Here is a 26013-nt window from a genome sequence, read left to right as displayed (position 1 = left end):
TATTACCTGATGGAACACTATGTATATTACCTGGTAGAACACTGTGTATATTACCTGGTAGAACACTATGTATATTACCTGGTAGAACACTATGTATATTACCTGGTAGAACACTATGTATATTACCTGGTAGAACACTATGTATATTACCTGGTAGAACACTATGTATATTACCTGATAGAACACTATGTATATTACCTGTATATTACCTGGTATATTACCTGGTAGAACACTATGTATATTACCTGATAGAACACTATGTATATTACCTGGTAGAACACTATGTATATTACCTGGTAGAACACTATGTATATTACCTGGTAGAACACTATGTATATTACCGATGGAACACTATGTATATTACCTGGTAGAACACTATGTATATTACCTGGTAGAACACTATGTATATTACCTAGTAGAACACTATGTATATTACTTGGTAGAACACTATGTATATTACCTGGTAGAACACTATGTATATTACCTGGTAGAACACTATGTATATTACCTGGTAGAACACTATGTATATTACCTGGTAGAACACTATGTATATTACCTGGTAGAACACTATGTATATTACCTGGTAGAACACTGTGTATATTACCTGGTAGAACACTATGTATATTACCTGGTAGAACACTATGTATATTACCTGGTAGAACACTATGTATATTACCTGATAGAACACTATGTATATTACCTGGTATATTACCTGGTAGAACACTATGTATATTACCTGATAGAACACTATGTATATTACCTGGTAGAACACTATGTATATTACCTGATAGAACACTATGTATATTACCTGGTATATTACCTGATAGAACACTATGTATATTACCTGGTATATTACCTGGTAGAACACTATGTATATTACCTGGTAGAACACTATGTATATTACTCGATGGAACACTATGTATATTACCTGGTAGAACACTATGTATATTACCTGGTAGAACACTATGTATATTACCTGGTAGAACACTATGTATATTACCTGGTAGAACACTGTGTATATTAACTGGTAGAACACTATGTATATTACCTGGTAGAACACTATGTATATTACCTGGTAGAACACTATGTATATTACCTGATAGAACACTATGTATATTACCTGGTATATTACCTGGTAGAACACTATGTATATTACCTGATAGAACACTATGTATATTACCTGGTAGAACACTATGTATATTACCTGATAGAACACTATGTATATTACCTGGTATATTACCTGAAGAACACTATTACCTGATAGAACACTATGTATATTACCTGGTATATTACCTGGTAGAACACTATGTATATTACCTGGTAGAACACTATGTATATTACTCGATGGAACACTATGTATATTACCTGGTAGAACACTATGTATATTACCTGGTAGAACACTATGTATATTACCTGGTAGAACACTATGTATATTACCTGGTAGAACACTATGTATATTACTTGGTAGAACACTATGTATATTACCTGGTAGAACACTATGTATATTACCTGGTAGAACACTATGTATATTACCTGGTAGAACACTATGTATATTACCTGGTAGAACACTATGTATATTACCTGGTAGAACACTATGTATATTACCTGGTAGAACACTATGTATATTACCTGGTAGAACACTATGTATATTACCTGGTAGAACACTATGTATATTACCTGGTGAACACTATGTATATTACCTGGTAGAACACTATGTATATTACCTGGTAGAACACTATGTATATTACCTGGTAGAACACTATGTATATTACCTGGTAGAACACTATGTATATTACCTGGTAGAACACTATGTATATTACCTGGTAGAACACTATGTATATTACCTGGTAGAACACTATGTATATTACCTGGTAGAACACTATGTATATTACCTGGTAGAACACTATGTATATTACCTGGTAGAACACTATGTATATTACCTGGTAGAACACTATGTATATTACCTGGTAGAACACTATGTATATTACCTGGTAGAACACTATGTATATTACCTGGTAGAACACTATGTATATTACCTGGTAGAACACTATGTATATTACCTGGTATATTACCTGGTAGAACACTATGTATATTACCTGGTAGAACACTATGTATATTACCTGATAGAACACTGTGTATATTACCTGGTATATTACCTGATAGAACACTATGTATATTACCTGATAGAACACTGTGTATATTACCTGGTATATTACCTGATAGAACACTATGTATATTATCTGATAGAACACTGTGTATATTACCTGGTATATTACCCGATGGAACACTATGTATATTACCTGGTAGAACACTATGTATATTACCTGATAGAACACTGTGTATATTACCTGATATATTACCTGATAGAACACTGTGTATATTACCTGGTAGAACACTATGTATATTACCTGGTATATTACCTGATAGAACACTATGTATATTACCTGGTAGAACAATATGTATATTACCTGGTATATTACCTGATAGAACACTGTGTATATTACCTGGTATATTACCTGATAGAACACTATGTATATTACCTGGTAGAACACTATGTATATTACCTGATAGAACACTGTGTATATTACCTGGTATATTACCTGGTAGAACACTATGTATATTACCTGATAGAACACTGTGTATATTACCTGGTAGAACACTATGTATATTACCTGGTAGAACACTATGTATATTACCTGGTAGAACACTATGTATATTACCTGATAGAACACTGTGTATATTACCTGATAGATCACTATGTATATTATTACCTGGTAGAACACTATGTATATTACCTGGTACATTACCTGGTAGAACACTATGTATATTACCTGGTAGAACACTATGTATATTACCTGGTAGAACACTATGTATATTACCTGGTAGAACACTATGTATATTACCTGGTAGAACACTATGTATATTACCTGGTAGAACACTATGTATATTACCTGATAGAACAGTAGGTATATTACCTGATAGAACAGTATGTATATTACCTGATAGAACAGTATGTATATTACCTGGTAGAACAGCCTTTTTCTTTCAGGCTCTGCAATGTTTTCGTTCTCTGGAGCTAAAATGACAGAATGACAGCTGCTTTCTACAGAGGATATACTTTTTTATTGAACACCAATCATGATAAACAGTTGGTATTTTAAAGAAACCTCTCCTGAGGAATGAAGGTAACTTACTGTTCTGTGTGGACTGCTCTTGTCTTGAATGGCATGATACAGGGGAGGCAGTGAGCATGGGGTTGGACTGAGGGACAGAAATCACACTTAGAGGAAACATCCTTTATAGAAAGCTGTAGTAGAGGCGAGGGAAGGTTTCCCTGTTTCAAGAGGAGGTAGTGTAGTAGTGACTCACTGGAGTCCTGATCCACTGCTGCTGGGCCTGGTGAGTCATCACCACTGGTCTATGTTGTGGTGTTCCAACTACAACAAGTTGCACAGGAAGAAGTATTTCCAAACAGGATGTAACAGAGGTGGTTCAGATTGAGAACAAGGGCCATATTAGTATCAAGAGTCTGAGAGTAGGAGTTCTGATTTACAGTGCATTCAGAAAGTATTCAGACCCGTTGACTTTTTCCACATTTTGTTACATAACAGCCTTATTCTAAAAATGGATTACATTGTTTTTTGTCCTCATCAATCTACACACAATACCCCATAATGACAAAACAAAAACAGGTTTTTAGGAATATTTGAAAATGTATAAAAAACAAAAACTGAAATATGACTTTTCCATAAGAGTTTAGACCATTTACTCAGTACTTTGTTGAAGCACCTTTGGCAGCGATTTAAGCCTGGAGTCTAATTGGGGATGACGCTACAAGCTTGGCACACCTGTATTTGGGGAGTTTCTCCCATTCTTCTCTACAGATTCACTCAAGCTCTGTCAGTTTGGATGTGGAGCATCACTGCACAGCTATTTTCAGGTCTCTCCAGAGATGTTTGATCGGGTTCAAGTCCAGGTTTCTGGCTGGGCCACTCAAGGACATTCAGAGACTTGTCCCGAAGCCACTCCTGTCCATGGCGGTGCCAGGATTGTGACGCATTCCTGCGTGCTCCCGGACGCACTCCTCCACCCCTATAACCGGGGTACCTGCTCCTGCTGACTCCATAGTCGGTCAGTGATTCTGTAATGGGTGTGTGCTGGTGGAAGGAAGTCAGGCACAGGAGCGAACTTGGTATAAACGGAGCAGTTTAATAAGTGCTCAAAAACTCAGAAAACCAAAAGATACAAAATAATACAAGTGGGTACAAAACCCGTCGCACACCAGAACATATCTTGCACATAGCTTACAAACAAACAATCACTGACAAGGACATGAGGGGGATTGGAACCAGGTGTGATACAAGACAAGACAAAACCAAAAAGAAAACGAAAAGGGGATCAGCAATGTTTAGAACGTTGGTTTTCATCAAGGATCTCTCTGTACTTTGCTCTGTTAACCTTTCCCCCGATCCTGACTAGTCTCCCAGTCCCTGCCGTGAAAAAACATCCTCACAGCATGATGCTGCCACCACCATGCTTCAACGTAGGGATGGTGCAGACATGACGCGTGGCATACAGGCAAAATAATTCAATCTTAGTTTCATCAGACCGGAGAATCTTGTTTCTCATGGACTAAGAGTCCTTTAGGTGCCTTTTGGTAAACTCCAAGCGGGCTGTCATGCCTTTTACTGAGGAGTGGCTTCTTTCTGGTCACTCTACAAGAAAGGCATGATTGGTGGAGTGCTGCAGAGATGGTTGTCCTTCTGGAAGGTTCTCCCATCTCCACAGAGGAACTCTGGAGCTCTGTCAGTCTGGTTCCTGGTCACCTCCCTGACCAAGGCACTTCTCCCCCGATTGCCCAGTTTGGCCGGGTGGCCAGCTCTAGGAAGAGTCTTGGTGGCTCCAAACTTCTTCCATTTAATAATGATGGAGGCCACTGTGTTCTTGGGGACCTTCAATGCTACAGAAATGTTTTGGTATCCTTCCCCAGATCTGTGCCTCGATACAATCCTGTCTCATTACATTACATTTAAGTCATTTAGCAGACGCTCTTATCCAGAGCGACTTACAAATTGGTGCATTCACCTTATGACATCGAGTGGAACAGCCACTTTACAATAGAGCATCTAAATCTTTTAAGGGGGGGGGGTGAGAAGGATTACTTTATCCTATCCTAGGTATTCCTTAAAGAGGTGGGGTTTCAGGTGTCTCCGGAAGGTGGTGATTGACTCCGCTGTCCTGGCGTCGTGAGGGAGTTTGTTCCACCATTGGGGGGCCAGAGCAGCGAACAGTTTTGACTGGGCTGAGCGGGAACTGTACTTCCTCAGTGGTAGGGAGGCGAGCAGGCCAGAGGTGGATGAACGCAGTGCCCTTGTCTCTGAGCTCTACGGACAATTCCTTCGACATTTACATTTTACATTTACATTTACATTTAAGTCATTTAGCAGACGCTCTTATCCAGAGCGACTTACAAATTGGTGCAAACACCTATGACAACCAGTGGAACAGCCACTTGCATCTAAATCTTGTTGGGGGAGAAGGGGGGTGAGAAGGATTACTTACCCTTACTTACCCTATCCTAGGTATTCCTTGAAGAGGTGGGGTTTCAGGTGTCTCCGGAAGGTGGTGATTGACTCCGCTGTCCTGGCATCGTGAGGGAGTTTGTTCCACCATTGGGGGCCAGAGCAGCGAACAGTTTTGACTGGGCTGAGCGGGAACTGTACTTCCTCAGTGGTAGGGAGGCGAGCAGGCCAGAGGTGGATGAACGCAGTGCCCTTGTTTGGGTGTAGGGCCTGATCAGGGCCTGGAGGTACTGAGGTGCCGTTCCCCTCACAGCTCCGTAGGCGAGCACCATGGTCTTGTAGCGGATGCGAGCTTCAACTGGAAGCCAGTGGAGAGAGCGGAGGAGCGGGGTGACGTGAGAGAACTTGGGAAGGTTGAACACCAGACGGGCTGCGGCGTTCTGGATGAGTTGTAGGGGTTTAATGGCACAGGCAGGGAGCCCAGCCAACAGCGAGTTGCAGTAGTCAAGACGGGAGATGACAAGTGCCTGGATTAGGACCTGCGCCGCTTCCTGTGTGAGGCAGGGTCGTACTCTGCGGATGTTGTAGAGCATGAACCTACAGGAACGGGACACCGCCTTGATGTTAGTTGAGAACGTCAGGGTGTTGTCCAGGATCACGCCATGGTTCTTAGCGCTCTGGGAGGAGGACACAATGGAGTTGTCAACCGTGATGGCGAGATCATGGAACGGGCAGTCCTTCCCCGGGAGGAAGAGGAGCTCCGTCTTGCTGAGGTTCAGCTTGAGGTGGTGATCCGTCATCCACACTGATATGTCTGCCAGACATGCAGAGATGCGATTCGCCACCTGGTCATCAGAAGGGGGAAAGGAGAAGATTAATTGTGTGTCGTCTGCATAGCAATGATAGGAGAGACCATGTGAGGTTATGACAGAGCCAAGTGACTTGGTGTATAGCGAGAATAAGAGAGGGCCTAGAACAGAGCCCTGGGGGACACCAGTGGTGAGAGCGCGTGGTGAGGAGACAGATTCTCGCCACGCCACCTGGTAGGAGCGACCTGTCAGGTAGGTCGCAATCTAAGCGTGGGCCTCGCCCGGAGATGCCCAACTCGGAGAGGGTGGAGAGGAGGATCTGATGGTTCACAGTATCGAAGGCAGCCGATAGGTCTAGAAGGATGAGAGCAGAGGAGAGAGAGTTAGCTTTAGCAGTGCGGAGCGCCTCCGTGATACAGAGAAGAGCAGTCTCAGTTGAATGACTAGTCTTGAAACCTGACTGATTTGGATCAAGAAGGTCATTCAGAGAGAGATAGCGGTAGAGCTGGCCAAGGACGGCACGCTCAAGAGTTTTGGAGAGAAAAGAGAGAAGGGATACTGGTCTGTAGTTGTTGACATCGGAGGGATCGAGTGTAGGTTTTTTCAGAAGGGGTGCAACTCTCGCTCTCTTGAAGACGGGAGGGACGAGCCAGCGGTCAGGGATGAGTTGATGAGCGAGGTGAGGTAAGGGAGAAGGTCTCCGGAAATGGTCTGGAGAAGAGAGGAGGGGATAGGGTCAAGCGGGCAGGTTGTTGGGCGGCCGTCCGTCACAAGACGCGAGATTTCATCTGGAGAGAGAGGGAGAAAGAGGTCAGAGCATAGGGTAGGGCAGTGTGAGCAGAACCAGCGGTGTCGTTTGACTTAGCAAACGAGGATCGGATGTCATCGACCTTCTTTTCAAAATGGTTGACGAAGTCATCTGCAGAGAGGGAGGAGGGGGGAGGATTCAGGAGGCAGGAGAAGGTGGCAAAGAGCTTCCTAGGGGTTAGAGGCAGATGCTTGGAATTTAGAATGGTAGAAAGTGGCTTTAGCAGCAGAGACAGAGGAGGAAAATGTAGAGAGGAGGGAGTGAAAGGATGCCAGGTCCGCAGGGAGGCGAGTTTTCCTCCATTTCCGCTCGGCTGCCCGGAGCCCTGTTCTGTGAGCTCGCAATGAGTCGTCGAGCCACGGAGCGGGGAGGGGAGGACCGAGCCGGCCTGGAGGATAGGGGACATAGAGAGTCAAAGGATGCAGTAAGGGAGGAGAGGAGGGTTGAGGAGGCAGAATCAGGAGATAGGTTGGAGAAAGTTTGAGCAGAGGGAAGAGATGATAGGATGGAAGAGGAGAGAGAAGCGGGGGAGAGAGAGCGAAGGTTGGGACGGCGCGATACCATCCGAGTAGGGGCAGTGTGGGAAGTGTTGGATGAGAGCGAGAGGGAAAAGGATACAAGGTAGTGGTCGGAGACTTGGAGGGGAGTTGCAATGAGGTTAGTGGAAGAACAGCATCTAGTAAAGATGAGGTCAAGCGTATTGCCTGCCTTGTGAGTAGGGGGAAGGTGAGAGGGTGAGGTCAAAAGAGGAGAGGAGTGGAAAGAAGGAGGCAGAGAGGAATGAGTCAAAGGTAGACGTGGGGAGGTTAAAGTCGCCCAGAACTGTGAGAGGTGAGCCGTCCTCAGGAAAGGAGCTTATCAAGGCATCAAGCTCATTGATGAACTCTCCGAGGGAACCTGGAGGGCGATAAATGATAAGGATGTTAAGCTTGAAAGGGCTGGTAACTGTGACAGCATGGAATTCAAAGGAGGCAATAGACAGATGGGTAAGGGAGAAAGAGAGAAAGACCACTTGGGAGAGATGAGGATCCCGGTGCCACCACCCCGCTGACCAGAAGCTCTCGGGTGTGCGAGAACACGGGGCGGACGAGGAGAGAGCAGTAGGAGTAGCAGTGTTATCTGTGGTGATCCATGTTTCCGTCAGTGCCAAGAAGTCAAGGGACTGGAGGGAGGCATAGGCTGAGATGAACTCTGCCTTGTTGGCCGCAGATCGGCAGTTCCAGAGGCTACCGGAGACCTGGAACTCCACGTGGGTCGTACGCGCTGGGACCACCAGATTAGGGTGGTCGCGGCCACGCGGTGTGGAGCGTTTGTATGGTCTGTCATGGCTTGGTTTTTGCTCTGACATGCACTGTCAACTGTGGGACCTTATATAGACAGGTGTGTGCCTTTCCAAATCATGTCCAATCAACTGAATTTCCCATAGGTGGACTCCAATCAAGTTGTATAAACATCTCTCAAGGATGATCAATGGAAAAAGGATGTACCTGAGCTCAATTTCAAGTCTCATTACAAAGGGTCTGAATACTTATGTAAAAACGTTATTTAATTTTTTCCAAAAATGTCTAAACCCCTGTTTTCACTTTGTCATTATGGGGTAGGTTGATGAGGAAAACATTTAATTTAATCCATTTTAGAACAAGGTTGTAAGGTAACAAAATGAGGAAAAAGTCTGCACTTAAGATGCACTTAAGAATCCATTTAGCCACTTAGATCACAATGAGTATATGGAGATCCTGGATCCTAATCTAATCTTGATACGGCCCCAGATATCCAGAAGTCCTCCAGAATCCCAAGGTGGGCCTTTTCCTAATTCTTACCTGATGTCAGGTTCCGGTACCCTTTGACCTTCCTGGCCAGGTCAACCCTGCTGATGTCCCTCAGATATCTTTCTATCAGCTCCACCCTCTCAGAAGACACTCTGTCCAGCTTCTCCAGTTCAACTATGACATCCAGGAAACTCTGTCACACAGAGAAAGGATATGAAATGGTTAAAAAACATTCCAGAACATCTGTTTCTGGATCTTTTGGACATACAACAACAAGTGGTGTTCATAATCAGTGTAACTGTCATATTGTTGTCCTGTTGTTGTCATGTCTTACTTAAGCAATACCCTATACCCAATCCCTCAACATGATCATGACAAAAGAGATGATTATGGACTACAGGAAAAGGAGGACCGAGCACGCCCCCATTCTCATTGACGGGGCTGTAGTGGAGCAGGTTGAGAGCTTCAAGTTCCTTGGCGTTCATATCAACAACAAACTAGAATGGTCCAAACACACCAAGACTGTCGTGAAGAGGGCACGACAAAACCTATTCCCCTCAGGAGACTGAAAAGATTTGGCATGGGTCCTCAGATCCTCAAAAGGTTCTACAGCTGCACCATCGAGAGCATCCTGACTGGTTGTATCACTGCCTGGTAGGGCAACTGCTCGGCCTCCGACCGCAAGGCACTACAGAGGGTAGTGCGAACGGCCCAGTACATCACTGAGGCCAAGCTTCCTGCCATCCAGGACCTCTATACCAGGCGGTGTCAGAGGAAGGCCCTAAAAATTGTCAAAGACTCCAGCCACCCTTGCCGGCAAGCGGTATCGGAGCGCCAAGTCTAGGTCCAAGAGGCTTCTAAACAGCTTCTACCCCGAAGCCATAAGACTCCTGAACATCTAATCAAATGACTACCCAGACTACTTGCATTGCCCCCACTCTTTTACGCTGCTGCTACTCTCTGTTATTATCTATGCATAGTCACGTTAATAACTCTACCTACATGTACATATTACCTCAATTACCTCGACTAACCGGTGCCCCTGCACATTAACTCTGTACCGGTACCCCCTGTATATAGCCTCCACATTGACTCTGTACCGGTACCCCCTGTATATAGCCTCCACATTGACTCTGTACTGGTACCCCCTGTATATAGCCTCCACATTGACTCTGTACCGTAATACCCTGTATATAGCCTCCACACTGACTCTGTACTGGTACCCCCTGTATATAGCCTCCACATTAACTCTGTACCAGTACCCCCTGTATATAGCCTCCACACTGACTCTGTACTGGTACCCCCTGTATATAGCCTCCACCTTGACTCTGTACCGTAACACCCTGTATATAGCCTCCACACTGACTCTGTACTGGTACCCCCTGTATATAGCCTCCACCTTGACTCTGTACCAGTACCCCCTGTATATAGCCTCCACATTGACTCTGTACCGTAACACCCTGTATAAAGCCTCCACCTTGACTCTGTACCGGTACCCCCTGTATATAGCCTCCACATTGACTCTGTACCGTAACACCCTGTATATAGCCTCCACATTGACTCTGTACCGGTACCCCCTGTATATAGCCTCCACCTTGACTCTGTACCGTAATACCCTGTATATAGCCTCCACATTGACTCTGTACCGTAACACCCTGTATATAGCCTCCACATTGACTCTGTACCGTAACACCCTGTATATAGCCTCCACATTGACTCTGTACCGTAACACCCTGTATATAGCCTCCACCTTGACTCTGTACCGTAATACCCTGTATATAGCCTCCACATTGACTCTGTACCGTAACACCCTGTATATAGCCTCCACCTTGACTCTGTACCGTAACACCCTGTATATAGCCTCCACCTTGACTCTGTACCGTAATACCCTGTATATAGCCTCCACATTGACTCTGTACCGTAACACCCTGTATATAGCCTCCACATTGACTCTGTACCGTAACACCCTGTATATAGCCGCCACATTGACTCTGTACCGTAACACCCTGTATATAGCCTCCACATTGACTCTGTACCGTAACACCCTGTTTATAGCCTCCACATTGACTCTGTACCGTAATACCCTGTATATAGCCTCCACCTTGACTCTGTACCGTAACACCCTGTATATAGCCTCCACATTGACTCTGTACCGGTACCCCCTGTATATAGCCTCCACATTGACTCTGTACCGTAACACCCTGTATATAGCCTCCACATTGACTCTGTACCGGTACCCCCTGTATATAGCCTCCACCTTGACTCTGTACCGTAATACCCTGTATATAGCCTCCACATTGACTCTGTACCGTAACACCCTGTATAAAGCCTCCACCTTGACTCTGTACCGTAATACCCTGTATATAGCCTCCACATTGACTCTGTACCGTAACACCCTGTATATAGCCTCCACATTGACTCTGTACCGTAACACCCTGTATATAGCCTCCACATTGACTCTGTAGCGTAACACCCTGTATATAGCCTCCACATTGACTCTGTACCGTAACACCCTGTATATAGCCTCCACATTGACTCTGTACCGTAACACCCTGTATATAGCCTCCACATTGACTCTGTACCGTAATACCCTGTATATAGCCTCCACATTGACTCTGTACCGTAACACCCTGTATATAGCCTCCACATTGACTCTGTACCGTAATACCCTGTATATAGCCTCCACATTGACTCTGTACCATAACACCCTGTATATAGCCTCACATTGACTCTGTACCGTAATACCCTGTATATAGCCTTGTTATTGTTATTTTACTGCTGGTCTTTAATTATTTGTGACTTCTATTTCTCCTTTTTTTAGGTATTTTTCTTAATACTGTATTGTTGGTTAAGGGCTTGTCAGTAAGCATTTCACTGTAAGGTGTTGTATTCAGCACATGTGACAAATACAATTTGATTTGATTGTTGTCATGTCTTACAGTACATAAGCAATACCCTATTGTTGTCATGTCTTACTTAAAGCAATACTTGTCTGGCAGCTCGGTTTGTGTTTTGTACTAAATTGTAAAAGAAAATCCATTAAAATAAAAAAATTCCATAACAACTAGATCCTCAGGAAACATACCACAGAAGAAGAGGAATGTTCTCACAGAAATACACAGTACATTTCAGCATACCTAGTGGTATTTACATTGCAGGAATCCCGCACCCACAATGCAGAAATATTTCATTACATAATCAGATCAGGCTTGTCAGTAATGAAATAAAATGTCAAATGTCTGAACCAAGCCTTTACCTTGACTCTGGTCAGCCTCTCTCTGGATAAAGAACCACTCAGCAGAAACTTGAGCGATTCCAGGTCGTCTGTCCCCATGTCTTCGCTCACATCAGACATCAACACTCTGTAACCAGGAAACAGAACAGCTTCATAGACAGAACTCCATGGAATATATTTACTAATGAAGACCGTGATGCATGAGACTAAAGAATGTTTGGACTATTGGTGTGTGTTGTTATCCTGGAAAAGACAATCGCAGAATTCAAACCTAAGGAATAAATCTCACCTGTACTCTGACAAAGCTCGGTTCTGTCCCAGAATCCCATCCACTTCCTGTTTACTGATGTGAAACTCTTTATTCAGGAGATCAAAGCGTCTCAGTCTGAACAGAAGTTCCACCAGGTACAGCTGATCCACCTGTCCTCTGCTCAGCCAGGAATTTAACACCTCTCTCACATGATCAGAACCACACCTGTCAGTGTCAAGGGATCCACACAGGTACAGGAGCCTCCTGCACTCACCTGAGCTCAGGTCCTCACATATCCTGTTGATCATCTGATATAACTGCCCATTAACCATAGAACTCATCAGGAGTCTCTGAAAGGGAAAACGGGGATTGATTTTATGGATAGAAAATTATGTAAACTTCATTATTTCTAAATGGGTATTTGCATCATAGTTCTATGGCCCATTTGAAATTAAAAGCAACTTGAATTGGCAAATATGTATACTACTGCTTACTTGCATAGTTATGTCGTTCCCAGTCTCACGCTGTGCTCAATAGACTAGTACCTTAGTTATTATCATAGGAATATTTTACTATTATTGAACCTGCATGTGGCCAATAGGTGAAAATATACAGGCAGCACATACATGATAATGCGAACGGTGGAAAATGAAAGTTAGACGAGGCATGAAACCAACCAGAAATGAATTATTCAAAGGTTAATAAAACACGAATATTTCAGAGAAAATTAACAATATACGTCGGTTATATCGCAAATGAAACATATGAATACCTTTTAGAGTAGGACACAGCGAGGTCTGTTGCATGTAGACTGAAAATGAGATGATTATAATGACGAATTGAAGTTTCGCGAATTACGAAATGGAAAGCGCAAATGGGGAAGATCGTTTCAAATTCTGTGTAACCACCCACGCGGGAAATTACACTTTCATTTCGGTCTGGGTGGCGGGATCACGGAACTGACTCAAAGTTGGTCATAAAGTATTTTAATGAATTAGTCACTGATAAATATATGCTAAAACCTGCTCAAAACGAAAGTGAAAGTTACCACGCCATCGGGCTCCTCTGCAAAGACCCTTGTCTGTATCCAGATGGTTTTCGCTGCTGCCAGCACTGCCTTCCTTCTGAAAATAAAGAAAAACCCTTGACTGAGTAACATACCACCGCTAAGGGCTGTATCCAGGCACTCCGCATTATGTCATAGTGAACAGCCCCTAGCAGTGGTATATTGGCCATGTACCACAACCCGACCGAGGTAAAGCCAGTTTCAGGTTGGATATTCCCCACTCTTGTTTGTGTACATAGTTTCACATTTGCAATTGCTCCTTGGTCATGTCAATTACACACCTAAGAAGCATGCAGTGGATATACACCCATATTGCATAACCTCTAGTCATGTCTCTTCTATACTGTTGTACATTATTATTAGTTTGAAAATTAGGGGGTTCCATCCAGTGTTGTTTACCCTTTTCTTTAATATGTATCTACAATAATTGGTAGTTCTAAGTACTTATTTTCCCAGTTTTATTTTATTTTTCCACAGTATTTAACAGTGGTACACAATAGGAGAGAGACAGATAACATCTCCTTTCGTAGTTAATATCAACCATAAAGGAAAAGGGCAAAGTAGGAGAGTCATGTTATTAATTGTCCAAAGCAGGGATGGAGAGGGAGCTGGTGAGGTAGGCTGGTCAATATATATACTGAACAGGGATGGAGAGTTAGCTGGTGAGGTAGGCTGGTCAATACATATACTGAACAGGGATGGAGAGTTAGCTGGTGAGGTAGGCTGGTCAATACATATACTGAACAGGGATGGAGAGTTAGCTGGTGAGGTAGGCTGGTCAATACATATACTGAACAGGGATGGAGAGTTAGCTGGTGAGGTAGGCTGGTCAATACATATACTGAACAGGGATGGAGAGTTAGCTGGTGAGGTAGGCTGGTCAATACATATACTGAACAGGGATGGAGAGTTAGCTGGTGAGGTAGGCTGGTCAATATATATACTGAACAGGGATGGAGAGTGAGCTGGTGAGGTAGGCTGGTCAATATATATACTGAACAGGGATGGAGAGTGAGCTGGTGAGGTAGGCTGGTCAATATATATACTGGACAGGGATGGAGAGTGAGCTGGTGAGGTAGGCTGGTCAATATATATACTGAACAGGGATGGAGAGTGAGCTGGTGAGGTAGGCTGGTCAATATATATACTGAACAGGGATGGAGAGTGAGCTGGTGAGGTAGACTGGTCAATATATATACTGAACAGGGATGGAGAGTGAGCTGGTGAGGTAGGCTGGTCAATATATATACTGAACAGGGATGGAGAGTGAGCTGGTGAGGTAGACTGGTCAATATATATACTGAACAGGGATGGAGAGTGAGCTGGTGAGGTAGGCTGGTCAATATATATACTGAACAGGGATGGAGAGTGAGCTGGTGAGGTAGGCTGGTCAATATATATACTGAACAGGGATGGAGAGTGAGCTGGTGAGGTAGGCTGGTCAGAGAGAATATAGTAGACCGCACGGGTCAAAATTTTGATTTATGACCCTGTGCTCATGATGACATGTACATGTCCAAATATGGGCCTCCGACCAGGACATCCTGTTCCTGTGGTCACGTGTTAGAGGGTGTGTTATTTTATATCTATATGGCATCCTTTGAAGTTGTCATGCTGATTGATGTCTAGGGACCTGGTTGAACTGGGGGGGTTCTGTGTTTGAACTTTTGAAAGAGTATGACCCCACACCCCCAGTTTTATTGCCCTTATGGTTGCTATCTAATGAAGCAGGAATGTCCGGGGTATTGGCTGTGGCAGACGCATTATAAATAAAAGTCCAGAACAAGGCATGCGACCCCAGAACAGTAAACAAGATTTTTAAACATGGATTTTCCCGGCACAGCCAGAAGAGGACTGGCCACCCCACATAGCCTGGTTCCTCTCTAGGTTTCTTCCTAGGTTTTGGCCTTTCTAGGGAGTTTTTCCTAGCCACCGTGCTTCTACACCTGCATTGTTTGCTGTTTGGGGTTTCAGGCTGGGTTTCTGTACAGCACTTTGAGATATCAGCTGATGTATGAAGGGCTTTATAAATACATTTGATTTGATTTGATTTTCTGATCAGTGGCAAAGCTGTGATGACTGTAACAACGGAAGCAGGACCGCGGCTGAAACATAGAGAAAAGGTTAAGTATAATGCCGCGATATACGATGCGCCAAAAAAGCGGTTTCTAAGTGTGTAGAGAACCCAGATACCGCCCGCAACTGTGCTGAAAGATCAAGTGCTGATGTCTAATGGACAGCAATGGGGAGATCTGTTTGATGACTTGGCCTGTAGAGTGAACCTCTATACGGTAGTCGAAGGAGAAGAATATACCGACCAGACATTAGGAGTGGACTATGGGGTTGAAGACTGGACGGTTTTTCGCCAGGTTTTGTGTCCTGAACTGAGACTTATCACCAAGGGGTATAGCTTGTTCACAGGCTATGAGACCCATTGGGAAGGTACCCCTAACTCCTCAGGAAGAGTATTTCACAGGGTGAAAATATAAAGAAAGGACTTCCATGTGGCTGCGTTCTAAATCAGCAACGAGGAAATCTGCAACCAAAACATTTGTGATGGAGGCCTGACTGGGGACTTTAGGTTATTCCTTCTGAAAGTTGGGATTTAATGGAATTGAAAATGTTGGAGTTGTTGGACGCTCTGTTTGTACAGAGCCAACAGCGACAGAGCATTGTTCATGTAAGGAAGTGCATAATATATACCAATCCCGAGGATTATGATTCAAAGGAGCCCCAAGAAGATGCATCGTCAGAAGAAAACTAAGTACGCAGCTGCGTTAACCACGCCCTGATACCCAGAGGGCTGGTTCAACAATAAAAGGAGGGACCTTAAAACCTCCAGTTCTTCACTTACGCATATACCATGGATATTCCTACCACATACCAGGACTCCGATACGACATGGGGGCCCGACCCTAAGGATTCTACTCCCCCTGGCAAGACCCACGACACCCCCCACAGCCTGAGGATGTGTTTGATGCGGTGGTCAGTACTATTTTTGTGGACACCATCAAGGCCTCTGTAGCCACGCTTTTAGACGTGGTGATTGGGGAATATATACGAGAAAAATGCATCGGCTGTGAGATCAATCACCCCAGCCAGCGGAGGCATCCTTGCCTATACGACCCCCCAAGATACTACTTCTTCAACCATTTTGAGGCGCTGGTGAAAATACTTTTGTCCTGCAGGTTTATACCATCGCTGGTCAGAGCCCTGGAGTCTGTGGGTCTTGTGCCGTCTATTCCCAGAGTCTCCCCAGTAAGAAAATGTGATGCAAGGGGTAGGTCACGTTTTGAATACTGTTTTCTATTTTACAATGTGTACAAGTTTGCTGTATGTGACTGATTTAAACATGTGTGGGTATATGGTACCTGTTAGGGATTGAGGGGCTTTCTAAATCAAATCAAATTTTATTTGTCACATACACATGGTTAGCAGATGTTAATGCGAGTGTAGCGAAATGCTTGTGCTTCAAGTTCCGACAATGCAGTAATAACCAACGAGTAATATAGCTAACAATTCCAAAACTACTACCTTATAGACAAGTGTAAGGGGATAAAGAATATGTACATAAAGATATACGAGTGAGTGATGGTACAGAGCGGCATAGGCAAGATACAGTAGATGGTATTGAGTGCAGTATATGAGATGAGTATGTAAACAAAGTGGCATAGTTAAAGTGGCTAGTGATACATGTATTACATAAAGATGCAGTAGATGATATAGAGTACAGTATATACGTATACATATGAGATGAATAATGTAGAGTATGTAAACATTATATAAGGTAGCATTGTTTAAAGTGGCTAGTGATATATTTTACATCATTTCCCATCAATTCCCATTATTAAAGTGTCTGGAGTTGAGTCAGTGTGTTGGCAGCAGCCACTCAATGTTAGTGGTGGCTGTTTAACAGTCTGATGGCCTTGAGATTGAAAAACAGCTTCTGTCTCTCGGTCCCAACTTTGATGCACCTGTACTTACCTCGCCTTCTGGATGATAACGGGGTGAACAGACAGTGGCTCGGATGGTTGTTGTCCTTGATGATCTTTATAGCCTTCCTGTGACATCGGGTGGTGTAGGTGTCTTAGAGGGCAGGTAGTTTGCCCCCGGTGATGCGTTGTGCAGACCTCACTACCCTCTGGAGAGCCTTACGGTTGTGGGCGGAGCAGTTGCCGTACCAGGCGGTGATACAGCCCGACAGGATGCTCTCGATTGTGCATCTGTAGAAGTTTGTGAGTGCTTTTGGTGACAAGCCGAATTTCTTCAGCCTCCTGAGGTTGAAGAGGCGCTGCTGCGCCTTCTTCACGATGCTGTCTGTGTGGGTGGACCAATTCAGTTTGTCTGTGATGTGTACGCCGAGGAACTTAAAACTTACTACACTCTCCACTACTGTCCCATCAATGTGGATAGGGGGGTGTTCCCTCTGCTGTTTCCTGAAGTCCACAATCATCTCCTTAGTTTTGTTGACTTTGAGTGTGAGGTTATTTTCCTGACACCACACTCCGAGGGGCCTCACCTCCTCCCTGTAGGCCGTCTCGTCATTGGTAATCAAGCCTACCACTGTTGTCTCGTCCGCAAACTTGATGATTGAGTTGGAGGCGTGCGTGGCCACGCAGTCATGGGTGAACAAGGAGTACAGGAGAGGGCTCAGAACGCACCCTTGTGGGGCCCCAGTGTTGAGGATCAGCGGGGTGGAAATGTTGTTGCCTACCCTCATCACCTGGGGGCGGCCCGTCAGGAAGTCCAGTACCCAGTTGCACAGGGCGGGGTCGAGACCCAGGGTCTCGAGCTTGATGACGAGCTTGGAGGGCACTATGGTGTTAAATGCCGAGCTGTCGTCGATGAACAGCATTCTCACATAGGTATTCCTCTTGTTGAGATTGCATCGTCTGTGGACCTATTTGGGTGGTAAGCAAATTGGAGTGGGTCTAGGGTGTCAGGTAGGGTGGAGGTGATATGGTCCTTGACTAGTCTCAAAGCACTTCATGATGACGGAAGTGAGTGCTACGGGGCGGTAGTCGTTTAGCTCTGTTACCTTAGCTTTCTTGGGAACAGGAACAATGGTGGCCCTCTTGAAGCATGTGGAAATAACAGACTGGGATAGGGATTGATTGAATATTTCCGTAAACACACCAGCCAGCTGGTCTGCGCATGCTCTGAGGGCGCGGCTGGGGATGCCGTCTGGGCATGCATCCTTGCGTGGGTTGACACGTTTAAATGTTTTCCTCACGTCGGCTGCAGTGAAGGAGAGTCCGCATGTTTTAGATGCGGGCCGTGTCAGTGGCACTGTATTGTCCTCAAAGCGGGCAAAAAAGTTAGTCTGCCTGGGAGCAAGACATCCTGGTCTGTGACTGGGCTGGTTTTCTTTTTGTAATCCGTGATTGACTGTAGACCCTGCCACATACCTCTGGTGTCTGAGCCGTTGAATTGAGATTCTACTTTGTCTCTGTACTGATGCTTAGCTTGTTTGATTGCCTTGCGGAGGGAATAGTTACACTGTTTGTATTCGGTCATGTTTCCGGTCACCTTGCCCTGATTAAAAGCAGTGGTTCGCACTTTCAGTTTCACACGAATGCTGCCATCAATCCATGGTTTCTGGTTTGGGAATGTTTTAATCATTGCTATGGGAACGACATCTTCAACGCACGTTCTAATGAACTCACTCACCGAATCAGCGTATTGGTCAATGTTGTTGTTTGATGCAATACGAAACATATCCCATTCCACGTGATGGAAGCAGTCTTGGAGTGTGGAATATGATTGGTCGGACCAGCTTTGAACATACCGCAGCGCGGGAGCTTCTTGTTTTAGTTTGTCTGTAGGCAGGGATCAACAAAATGGAGTCGTGGTCAGCTTTTCCGAAAGGAGGGCGGGGCAGGGCCTTATATGCGTCGCGGAAGTTGGAATAGCAATGATCCAAGGTTTTTCCAGCCCTGGTTGCGCAATCGATATGCTGATAAAATTTAGTGAGTCTTGTTTTCAGATTAGCCTTGTTAAAATCCCCAGCTACAATGAATGCAGCCTCCGGATAAATGGATTCCAGTTTACAAAGAGTCAAATAAAGTTCGTTCAGAGCCATCGATGTGTCTGCTTGGGGGGGGGAATATATACGGCTGTGATTATAATCGAAGAGAATTCCCTTGGTAGATAATGCGGTCGACATTTGATTGTGAGGAATTCTAAATCAGGTGAACAGAAGGACTTGAGTACCTGTATTGTTGTTATGATCACACCACGTCACGTTAACCATGAAGCATACGCCCCCGCCCCTCTTCTTACTAGAAAGATATTTGTTTCTGTCGGCGCGATGCGTGGAGAAACCAGTTGGCTGCATCGACTCCGATAGAGTCTCTCCAGTGAGCCATGTTTCCGTGAAGCAAAGAACGTTACGGTCTCTGATGTCCCTCTGGAATGCTACCCTTGCTCGGATTTCATCAACCTTCTTGTCAAGAGACTGGACATTGGCGAGAAGAATTCTAGGGAGTGGTGCACGATGTGCCCGTCTCCGGAGTCTGACCAGAAGACCGCTCCGTTTCCCCCTTTTTCGAAGTCATTTTTTGGGGTCGCCGGCTGGGATCCATTCCGTTGTCCTGGATGAAAGGCAAAACACAGGATCCGCTTCGCGAAAGTCATATTCTTGGTCGTACTGATGGTGAGTTGACGCTGCTCTTATGTTCAGTAGTTCTTCTCGACTGTATGTAATGAAACCTGAGATGACCTGGGGTACCAATGTAAGAAATAACACGTAAAAAAACAAAAAACTGCATAGTTTCCTAGGCACGCGAAGCGAGGCGGCCATCTCTGTCGGCGCTGGGATGTGCTTTGGCATATGATTGCTGTAAATAAGTGTGTTAGCTAGCATACACCGATGTAATGGTTACATAAGCCACTGCTAACACAGTTGTCTTCATGCTACAGATTTTGCCATCGACAGCCATCAATACCGTTAAGCCCTGCACAACTAATGTGCTGTTTCCCATTTAACAACAGAAATAAATGCTCAACTGGGACCACTGGCCGAAGTGATTTATTTTGAGAAAACAACGCATGGAGAGTACATATACATCTGTTAAACTGGTGCCGTGACTCGTCTTCTTGTCTTCGCCGGACGTCACGTGGAGGGATCAGAGACCCGGCTTCAAGAAGTACTGTGGTTGCTGAATTATCAGGGAGCTTCTGGTAGCATGAGTGAGTGGGGAATATAATATACTGTTTATTACAGTGCCTTGCGAAAGTATTCGGCCCCCTTGAACTTTGCGACCTTTTGCCACATTTCAGGCTTCAAACATAAATATATAAATCTGTATTTTTTTGTGAAGAATCAACAACAAGTGGGACACAATCATGAAGTGGAACGACAATTATTGGATATTTCAAACTTTAACAAATCAAAAACTGAAAAATTGGGCGTGCAAAATTATTCAGCCCCCTTAAGTTAATACTTTGTATTAGCGCCACCTTTTGCTGCGATTACAGCTGTAAGTCGCTTGGGGTGTTTCTATCAGTTTTGCACATCGAGAGACTGACATTTTTTCCCATTCCTCCTTGCAAAACAGCTCGAGCTCAGTGAGGTTGGATGGAGAGCATTTGTGAACAGCAGTTTTCAGTTCTTTCCACAGATTCTCGATTGGATTCAGGTCTGGACTTTGACCATTCTAACACCTGGATATGTTTATTTTTGAACCATTCCATGCTTTACGCCAAACATAACGTTTTGCATTGTTGCCAAAAAGTTCAATTTTGGTTTCATCTGACCAGAGCACCTTCTTCCACATGTTTGGTGTGTCTCCCAGGTGGCTTGTGGCAAACTTTAAACGACACTTTTTATGGATATCTTTAAGAAATGGCTTTCTTGCCACTCTTCCATAAAGGCTAGATTTGTGCAATATACGACTGATTGTTGTCCTATGGACAGAGTCTCCCACCTCAGCTGTAGATCTCTGCAGTTCATCCAGAGTGATCATGGGCCTCTTGGCTGCATATCTGATCAGTCTTCTCCTTGTATGAGCTGAAAGTTTAGAGGGACAGCCAGGTCTTGGTAGATTTGCAGTGGTCAGATACTCCTTCCATTTCAATATTATCGCTTGCACAGTGCTCCTTGGGATGTTTAAAGCTTGGGAAATCTTTTTGTATCCAAATCCGGCTTTAAACTTCTTCACAACAGTATCTCGGACCTGCCTGGTGTGTTCTTTGTTCTTCATGATGCGCTCTGCGCTTTTAAACAGACCTCTGAGACTATCAGAGTGCAGGTGCATTTATATGGAGACTTGATTACACACAGGTGGATTGTATTTATCATCATTAGTCATTTAGGTCAACATTGGATCATTCAGAGATCCTCACTGAACTTCTGGAGAGAGTTTGCTGCACTGAAAGTAAAGGGGCTGAATAATTTTGCACGCCCAATTTTTCAGTTTTTGATTTGTTAAAAAAGTTTGAAATATCCAATAAATATCGTTCCACTTCATGATTGTGTCCCACTTGTTGTTGATTCTTCACAAAAAAATACAGTTTTATATCTTTATGTTTGAAGCCTGAAATGTGGCAAAAGGTCGCAAAGTTCAAGGGGGCCGAATACTTTCGCAAGGCACTGTAGTTGTCTGTGGTGTTGTGATTATGTAGTGATGTGTGGTTAATGTGTGGTTAAGCTAGTAACCTTCGGAAGCCAATTAACGTGAGGGTGATGCCATTTTCTACCACACGGTGGCGACAACTATTTATTAAGGCGTTTCTTGTTTCTTTTCTATGTTGATTCTTGGTCTTGTTCGACAACTACTACTGAACTTTTATTTTGAGTGCATTATGTTCCAGCTGATTTTATAGAAGTGTTCATATTTATTGTGATAAGGAAAGTTCTGGGAGAGGTAGGGGAGATGTAGGGGAGTTTGTGTTTAACCCTTCACCGCCAGTGGGTAGGGGGGCAGCTATTTCTCCGGTTACTTCCACACCTCTGGCCAGGCCAACTACACAGGCAAGTGTGTGCTTTCCACATGATTTAGAGCTACCTCAACTCAGTGCATTTGAGCCAGTTTCACCTAATCCTAGGAAGGAGGATGTGTCTATGGATTTCCTGGCGGGCATTGTTAAGCAGATAGGGTACTCCATTGGTGAAAATATTGCCTCTTGTTTGGAATCAAAAGGTTATGGGAGATGGGGTGGGACAGAAGGTTGATAATGTTGGTGGTACCAAGGTTGGGGCTAGCTCTAGTCTAAATGTAGTGGTGAAAAATGATGTCAGGGAACCAGTGTGTTTCAGGGGGGATGGGTCAGAGGAATGCACAGTGCATGAGTGGGAGGAGACCATGTTAGTGTACATGCAGAAGAAGGGCTATGGTGGACAGGAGAGGTCAAATGAAGTTTTGGGTAAGCTGACGGGGAGGGCACGTGATGTGGTAAGATTAAGCCTACGCAGTAACCCAGTTGACTTAAGCCAGGGCCCTAGACCGGTTTTTGACATTCTGAAGTATCACTTTACCGACCCAATCAATTCTGACATGCCCCTAGCTGATGTTTATTCTACGTTGCCAATGGAAGGGGAGACTCCATTTGATTACTGGATCAGACTGAACAGAGCCATAGAGGTGGCAGAGGACTGTTTGAAGAGGCAGAACAAGGAGCTCGACAATCCATCACATGTTCTGACTCATGTTCATCAAGCACTGTCCAAACCCAGAGCTGTCATTGATATTCATGTTTAAACCATTACATGAGTGGACGGCCGCGGAGGTCCACGGCAGGCTGGAGGAGTACCAGAGGAAGTGTAAGCCTCCACGTCCCTTGCGGTTGTACCCACTGGTCACCACACTGACGCAGGAAGTAAGTAGGCCAGTGTCAGCTGTTGCAAACTGCCCGGATCCCTTGCAGCAGCCCACAAATGGCTCATCCGAGGCATTGGATCATGTGATGGGCTTGAATGGCTCTTGGAGCAGAGGCCACAGCAACCTGTAGGTGGCTATGATAACCGTTTCCAGAGGAGGCCCAGGAGAAGGGAGAACCCGTCTTTGCAATGCAAAGTGTGTGGGGATGCGAATCACAGCACAATGGATCATTGTTATTCTAACCACCTATGCTTCCTCTGTTATGCAGCTGGGCACACGTGTCAGGAATGTCCTCGCAAATCATCGGTAACTCCCGTCGCTCCATCAAGTGGCAACACGTCACACCGGCAGGGAAAACTAGCTGGCCCGCACGGGGTGGGGGGGAAGTGCTGGGCCTTGTGAGGTGCCCCAATCCGATAGTGTTGTAGATTTAGAGTCAATATATTCAAGTGTTTGTGATGAAGTCAAGTCGAACGAAAAAGTAATTATGCAAAATACACAGAGAGTGGTCCACAACGATGAACTCTTCTATACTAGTGTGTTACTGGGGGATGTAATAGAGGTGAGCGCTATGATTGACAGCTGTTCTATGGCATGCACATTGAGCTCCACAGTGGTGCCACGCCTTGAGAAAGCAGGGGTGCTCAAGAGTGGCTCCCTCAGTCCGACTGAAGTGGTGTTGGTTGGCTGCGGGGGGTTGAAGACCAAGCCTGTAGGTGTGTGTGAATTGAATCTGTCTGTGTATGGCAGCAGTATCTCTGTCCCTGTTCTAGTAGTGGATGGCCAACGTCATGAGCGCATCATAGGCAGCAACGTGATAAAACACCTCATCAGGGAGCTGAAGACGACCGGTGACTTCTGGGAGAAGATGTCATCATCTGAACACAATGGAGATGACAAACTGTTCCGTCTGCTGGCTAATGTAGAGAGATGGAAAGGGACAGAAGTGCCGCAGGAACATTTAGTCTGGGGCCGGTTGTGTACGCCTCAAAATGTATCCGCGGGCAGTGCTGTCGATATTGAGCCTACGAGCGCACGCTCAAGACCAAAAAAACATTCTAGTGGGGAGAACAGTAGCGACATTGTGGAGTAATGGCTGGGTCCCTGTCAAAGTTATCAATCCCTCACCAAAGCCGATAACAGTGAGACGCAATGCCAAGATAGCAGACGTTTTTTCCTGCATGGCATTAGAGGACTTTGACACTGACTACATAGATGGGCCTACTGCCGAACTGGTCCCCCTGGTGCAGCAGGTACACAAAATGGATGACAATCAAGACTTTGACAATGGTAGTGGAGATAGCTTGACAGTTGACAGTGCCGTAAAACCACACAGAGTGACAAGTGAGATGTTGCACGAGTTAGGGCTAGGTGACATTGACATTGCGTCCACTCAGTTGTCGCAACAGCGTTTTTACTACTTCCGGGTTGGAGCGAGCGGTCGCATCGCACTTCGCTCCGCAGGTAGTATAACTTTTTCATTACATTTCATTACATTTCATTATAGTACAACGGTTGATTTGTCTAATCTTAGCAATTTCTTCTTAGCTAGCTACATAGCCGTACTTGTATCAGAGATAATTGCATAATTATCGTACTTCGTCGCCCTAACGTAGCCTTCACTGCTATTCGCCCAGCAGCTAGCCAGCTAGCAAACGCTAGCAAACGCCCACAGATTAGCAGCACTGTAGTGCTTTTACACTATTACACTCAACTGAACGACTTGATTAGTTTAGTGTTAGCTAGCTACATAGCTGTCTTTGTATCCAAGATAATTGTGTAGTTTAGAGTGTGTAGTCTTGGAGTGATTATCTTAATTTACCGAGGTTAGCTAGCCAGCTATTTGTCGTCCTTAACGTAGGAGACTCTGCTAGCTAGCCAACAGCTAACAGCTAACAGCTAGCCAACGTCTACTGAATAGAACTCAACAACCCGGTCGCATTCACAGGTAGTATCACATTTTCATTTCATTTCATTACAGTACAACGGTTTGATTTGTTTGATCGTAGCTAGCTACATAGCTAGCTACATAGCCGTCTTTGTATCAAAGATAACTGTGTAGTCTAGAGCGATTTTCTAGGTTAGCTAGCCAGCTATTGTCGTTCTTTTAACGCAACGTAACGTAAACAACACTGCTAGCTAGCCAGCTAGCCCCCGAATAGCAGCACTGCAGAAACTATTACACTCAACGGAACGACTTGATTAGTGTAGTGTCAACAACGCAGCTACTGCCAGCTAGCCTACTTCAGCAGTACTGTATCATTTTAATCATTTTAGTCAATAAGATTCTTGCTACGTAAGCTTAACTTTCTGAACATTCGAGACGTGTAGTCCACTTGTCATTCCATCTCCTTTGCATTAGCGTAGCCTCTTCAGTAGCCTGTCAACTATGTGTCTGTCTATCCCTGTTCTCTCCTCTCTGCACAGACCATACAAACGCTCCACACCGCGTGGCCGCGGCCACCCTAATCTGGTGGTCCCAGCGCGCACGACCCACGTGGAGTTCCAGGTCTCCGGTAGCCTCTGGAACTGCCGATCTGCGGCCAACAAGGCAGAGTTCATCTCAGCCTATGCCTCCCTCCAGTCCTCGACTTCTTGGCACTGACGGAAACATGGATCACCACAGACAAGACTGCTACTCCTACTGCTCTCTCTTCGTCCGCCCACGTGTTCTCGCACACCCCGAGAGCTTCTGGTCAGCGGGGTGGTGGCACCGGGATCCTCATCTCTCCC

General features: G+C 45.0%; 1 protein-coding gene across 3 annotated transcripts in view; it reads right to left on the bottom strand.

Annotated features, from left to right (window-relative positions):
- LOC118380379 (CASP8 and FADD-like apoptosis regulator) overlaps positions 1 to 13670 on the bottom strand; it is a 34616-nt gene extending 20946 nt beyond the window's left edge. The window contains exons 1-7 of one of the 3 annotated variants that reach the window (XM_052523080.1): positions 13442 to 13670; positions 12433 to 12743; positions 12165 to 12270; positions 8960 to 9101; positions 3370 to 3437; positions 3195 to 3261; positions 3024 to 3076 (exon numbers count right to left, since the gene is read on the bottom strand). In XM_052523080.1, coding sequence (XP_052379040.1) covers positions 3024 to 3076; positions 3195 to 3261; positions 3370 to 3437; positions 8960 to 9101; positions 12165 to 12270; positions 12433 to 12743; positions 13442 to 13552 — 858 coding nt within the window. In that variant the 5' untranslated portion in view covers positions 13553 to 13670. The other 2 variants (XM_052523082.1, XM_052523081.1) reach the window with 2 other exon arrangements.
- Positions 13671 to 26013: the final 12343 nt, after the last annotated feature.

The sequence above is a fragment of the Oncorhynchus keta genome, chromosome 7, assembly GCF_023373465.1.
Source record: "Oncorhynchus keta strain PuntledgeMale-10-30-2019 chromosome 7, Oket_V2, whole genome shotgun sequence".
In the NCBI taxonomy this organism is placed as follows: domain Eukaryota; kingdom Metazoa; phylum Chordata; class Actinopteri; order Salmoniformes; family Salmonidae; genus Oncorhynchus; species Oncorhynchus keta.
Note: the sequence above shows the minus strand (reverse complement) of the source record. Positions and strands in the feature narration are given on the sequence as shown.